Source organism: Coffea arabica, chromosome 10c (genome assembly GCF_036785885.1).
Source record: "Coffea arabica cultivar ET-39 chromosome 10c, Coffea Arabica ET-39 HiFi, whole genome shotgun sequence".
NCBI classification, from domain to species: domain Eukaryota; kingdom Viridiplantae; phylum Streptophyta; class Magnoliopsida; order Gentianales; family Rubiaceae; genus Coffea; species Coffea arabica.
In genome coordinates this window covers 47627514-47632849 of record NC_092329.1, presented here as the reverse complement: position 1 = coordinate 47632849, position 5336 = coordinate 47627514, and the positions used below count along the sequence as shown (strand labels likewise).

At 32.2% G+C, this 5336-nt stretch overlaps 1 protein-coding gene across 1 annotated transcript; it reads left to right on the top strand.

Annotated features, from left to right (window-relative positions):
• Positions 1-2595: 2595 nt before the first annotated feature.
• On the top strand, positions 2596-5336 carry LOC113713178 (photosystem II 22 kDa protein, chloroplastic). The gene is made up of 4 exons (XM_027236820.2): positions 2596-2877; positions 2988-3110; positions 3961-4201; positions 4842-5336. Exons 1-4 carry the CDS (start codon positions 2671-2673, stop codon positions 5084-5086), a joined length of 816 nt encoding a protein of 271 aa, XP_027092621.1. The 5' UTR covers positions 2596-2670; the 3' UTR covers positions 5087-5336.

The following is a 5336-nucleotide window of genomic DNA, read 5'->3' as shown; positions in this document are numbered from 1 at the left end:
AATAAATATATAAAATATATATAGGTATATAATTATATATAATATATAATTTAATTAGTTACAAACTTATGATAATGATATTATTAGTTATATGTATTATATGATGTCTATTAGTATATATAATATAATTGATATTATTAATTATACTAATAATTATATATGTGTACTAATACAAATTATTAATTGGTTATACTAAATTTACTAATACATTTATACTAAATCCCTAATTACACTTAATACAATAATATTTTTTTTTCTTAAAAAAAGCACAAGCACAGTAATGAATTAGTGATTGTATTTGTACCAAAAGTGAAAACTTGACTACTTTAGTTATATTTATTTCATCATGTTGGATTGTATTCAAATAATTTTTGTTTGATTGTTTTTATAAGTTTCAATTATCAAATTACAATGAATAATAATTTGATGATATGTTAATATTTTAGTACTTGATTATTTGCTAAAATTTAACTATAATAAAATTATATAACAAATTTTTATTAGCCCCGCGAGGGAAGCGGGACGGGGCGGGGGGAGCGGGGGACGGGGGATGGGGCGGGGGCGGGAGGAGTTTGTAGGCAGCGGGGCGAGAGATGGGGGAGGGGTCCCCCGCCCCGTTGCCATCCCTATTTGGAAGTGTGCATTAGAAAGAATTGGCTTTACCACTCCACTCAAGAAAGCTTATTCCTTGTTTTTGGAAAATTTGGAAGAATTTATTCTTGAAATAACTTTCATAAATAATTTGAAATAAATTCAAAATTCATGTGATAGTAACAATTATGAATTTTCAATCGTTTGGTGGTCAATATATATAGAAAAGAGAATTTGTTAAAATTTAATGAGGTCAAATAAAATGTGACTTTAAAATTTTCTAACCCTAAAAACTATGTTTGGATTGTTTGTTTCCGTCGGAAAATATTGTCGTTTTCCGTGATCACATTTTCCTATCACCTTTTTCCCTCACATATATCAAATCGCTACAGTATTTTTTCCATGAAAAATGACGGAAAATGCAATCCAAACACATCCTAATTTTTTTTCAAAGTTAAGTGGGGTCAATTGACTCCGCTTGCTTCCATGTGGCTCCGCCACTGGTACTCACTGTAATTTTTCTTCAAAAATTTTCCAAAAAAATACAATCGAAATGGGCTCTTAATTGTCCAGTGAATTATAACCCAAGAAAATGTTTTACACTACCTCCTGATTCTCTGCATATTCCACGTATCATAGGTCTATACCATAGAAAATGATTTTTGACCACTTTGATATGTGCCACGCACAGAAACCTCTATGTGGGGTTTCTATTTGTATTTTTTCTGGTGCCATGACAAAATTCTATGTGAAGTTTCAAGAATTTTCTAGATTCCACTTTTTTTTAAAAAAAAAATTTGTTTTTCTGAGCGGCAGCATTCCACAAGATGCCAGCTGTAGAATAAGGTAGGTCCGACTTGTTTCTGGCAATAGTTAGAAAATACAAACAAATAAGACTATCAAAGCTGCATCGGTCCATCAAGACAAAGAAGAAGACTAACTAGTTTCTTTCTTTCACTTCTGAAGTTATTAATTTTGATAATGAACATGTAAATTCTCCCTAAATATTTTGAAAGCACCCTTAATTGACATTTATAAGGCAAGAGTTTTGGGTTAAAATGTAATCCCAACTCGTTAATTGACCCAAAAACCTGTTTAATCAATAAGACAAGCTTATATATGTCAAGTTCATCCGATCTATTATTGTCATGCAATCACTCCAAGGTCAAGCTATATGCAAAAGTAATAGCTGATAATTCTGATTATTGATGGTCAATTAACAAATTGGAGCCATTTAACCAGCAGACTATTTTCTTCCATTCAAACTTTTTTTATTTTAATATATAGTTACGTTAGTTGCTTTGATAGGATTAATTACTGTTGACCTCAACAACAGATAAGGAATTCATGGAACGCTTGTTATTTATATGCAATTTAATATTCAACAATTGTGAAGATAGAAATGAATAATTAAGATGGATAAATTGATAGGAAGGTTGATCGGCTTTGCTAGAACTTGTAATTGTTTAGGGTAATTGCCAACTTATTATCCATCTTAATTAACAACCGCTTTGTTTGATATATTAGATCAACATATTTATTAATGTAAATTGGATTACTAAAAAAAAAAAAAAACCAATAAGGTTGTGCATAACTTAACTTAGGTCAGAATGCAAAATTCACCAATCTCCTTAAGTCTTTCGAAATTCTCCTCCAAATTTTGTCCAATAAAATGTGTTTGAATAATTTCTAGCAATCTATTTGATAAACCTCATTTCTTCTATAACAAAAAAAAAAAAAAAAAAAAACCACTGTATGTGAAAAATATGTGTATGGTTAGAAGATAATCTGATTTTAATTGATTTTGCTTTAGTCTTTAGTCCATATGATGTGTGTGTATGAACACAGACAGCCCAAACACAGGCCATGCCTCAAAGAGCATAAATTATACATAGGGACGTGGTCACCTTATTCACCTTTCACAACTTTGGTATCCTATCCTCATCTCCTGATTTAAAACCTTTCACAGACACACACCTTCACTTATATTAGTCACTCACTATAAAGGTACTTTATCACATTGTATTCAGAGGAAAAAAAATTCATTGAACATTTGCAAAATCATCACACGAAAAAGCCATGGCTCAAGCAATGTTGCTAACTGCTAGTGTCCCTTCTAGCCATGCAGGTGACCTCAAGGGATCAGAGCCATTGCTTCAAAGGATTAGACCAAAACCAATCTCTCATTTGTTCTTCTCTCCTCTTCCCACTTCATCTTCCTCTTCATATTGCCCTCTTACAACCGTTGCCGTCTTCAAGTCAAAAACCAAGGCTCCTGCCAAGAAGGTATTCATGTTTTTTTTTTCTGTACCAAGCTAGGTTTCTACTTATTATTCCTAGTATTGCATTTTGGCCATTTCTAAGCTTTCTTGCCTTTTTATATTTGGTCGTGACAGCCTGCAGCTGCTACCAAGCCAAAGGAAAAAGTTGAGGATGGGATTTTTGGCACTTCTGGTGGAATTGGATTCACCAAGGAAAATGAACTATTTGTGGGTCGTGTTGCTATGCTTGGATTTGCTGTAAGTATATGTTTATTGGACGTCATGAGTTTTTTGACACATTTTTTTGTTTAACCTAGTAGGCATGAGCTCATCAATTTGCTGTAAATGTAAGACACGTGGCAACATTCTGTGGCCGTTAGATAACATGGCAAATTTCTGTGGTTGTGAAATATTAGATAACAGGGGCAAATTTTTGTGGTTGTGAAATATTAGATAACAGTTATAGAGTATGATTAATTATGTAAATATTAACAATGCATACACTAGTACTTTTGAATGCAGACCACATAATCTCAATTAAATATAAACTTCATTTTTTAAATATGTTGCATGTACTTAAGGGTATCAGTATATACATAGTCAGTGTATACAAATATAACTTAAAAAATATTTGAATAATAGACAATTTATGAATTATTTTTTTTTACTTCTGTAAGATTAATAAAGTAAATTAAGAGGTTTCCAAAGATTTAGAACTTCCATGACCGTGTTTACACAATTTTGCTAAATTAGTGAAATGAGTTAATTAAATTGTAATACAATCCCAAATTTTTGGAATTCATGAAGAACTAGAATGGTTTTGTGTTTCAAGGAGCCCTTGGACAAACTTCACCATTTTCACGGTTCATGTTGTAGCAAGGCCCTGAGAAATGGTACCTATATTTGTAGCATGAAATGCTATTCAAATAGTATTCTTTTACGTAGCAACTGTTTATACTATTAAAAATTTGTACCTAGTTGATATAAAAAGCGAATAGAATTCATCTACACTATGAGAAAAATGTCGTTTGATCTTTTGCTTTAATTTTCCACCTTAGTAGTCGACAATTTGGTTTTTACTGTTAATTTGCTGACAATTGATCAACAGGCATCCATATTGGGAGAAGCTATAACAGGGAAAGGAATTTTGGCACAACTGAACTTAGAAACTGGGATTCCAATTTATGAGGCTGAGCCTCTTCTTCTGTTCTTCATCCTCTTTAATCTCCTTGGAGCAATAGGAGCTTTGGGTGATAGAGGTCGTTTTGTGGATGATGCTCCTGGAATTGAAGGAGCCGTTGTTCCTCCTGGCAAAGGGTTGAGGGGTGCATTAGGGCTCCGTGAAGGAGGTAAAGGGCACTCTCTAACCTATTACCTTTTATATATACCTCGAATAATTTTTGGGGCGATATGAGCATAGTAATTTTTTTCACTTAAGATACACTTGCTTTTTTTTTTTTTTTTTTAAACATCTTGTGTGTTTTGCTTAATTTCTCTTTATTGGACAAAAAATTTATGTGGGTTCAACGTAAAATGATTTAGCATTCTTAATTATTAGACTTTGGAACTTTAAATTGTCCACGCGATCCCACTTAGTTCTTAAACTTAATTTTTGGATACTTTACCTCTTAAAACATGAAATTTGCCAACTTTAGTCCATAAACTTCGAATTTGGACACTTTCTCTAATATCATTGTCTATCACTTTCTCAATTATGTATGTGTTAGCTGGTTAATTGACTATTAGTTGAATAACTAATGTTCTGGGTTCAAACTAAAAATTGATTTCATCATTTTCAATCCAGTCAACAAATAACCTTGTTATGCTAATCAGATATGGTATGATAATAAAAACATTTGTCTGAGCCTTTGAAGTTCAAGTTTGGTCACTCTAAAGGTCAAATTGTTCTATAGTATTATATTTGTTAATTTTTTTTTTTTTATGTATTGTTGAGTTCTATGTTATTTTAACATGGATTTATAATTGCAGGTCCTCTATTTGGATTCACCAAAGCAAATGAGCTTTTTGTTGGAAGATTAGCCCAGTTGGGCATTGCTTTCTCTATAATTGGTGAAATCATTACAGGGAAAGGAGCTTTGGCACAACTCAATATAGAGACTGGTGTTCCAATTACTGAAATTGAACCCCTAATTATATTCAATGTTGTCTTTTTCTTCGTTGCAGCAATAAATCCAGGAACAGGGAAATTCGTGACTGATGAGGAAGATGCATAACTGGATTTAGAATTGTGTAACAACTTTTATATAAGGAGCTTGAGTTCTTTTTCTTCATTTATATATAAATATAGATGTGTTGTATAGCCGTTGTTAACTTCAATGGTAGGGATCAAACTAGTTTCCTTGAGTGTGTACATGGCATGCATGATTTCAGTCAGATTGTCAGGGATAAATTAACTATTGTGGCTTCCAATTTTAGGCTTGATTATCAAGATCAAAAAAATTCCATCACTGATGTTCTGTTGAA

Bases quoted from the DNA above. Each gene is read 5' to 3' on its own strand.
- LOC113713178 (XM_027236820.2), top strand. From the start codon at position 2,671: ATGGCTCAAGCAATGTTGCTAACTGCTAGTGTCCCTTCTAGCCATGCA. The intron at 2,878-2,987 runs GTATTCATGTTT...TGGTCGTGACAG, and splicing joins CCAAGGCTCCTGCCAAGAAG to CCTGCAGCTGCTACCAAGCC. The intron at 4,202-4,841 runs GTAAAGGGCACT...TTATAATTGCAG, and splicing joins ATTAGGGCTCCGTGAAGGAG to GTCCTCTATTTGGATTCACC.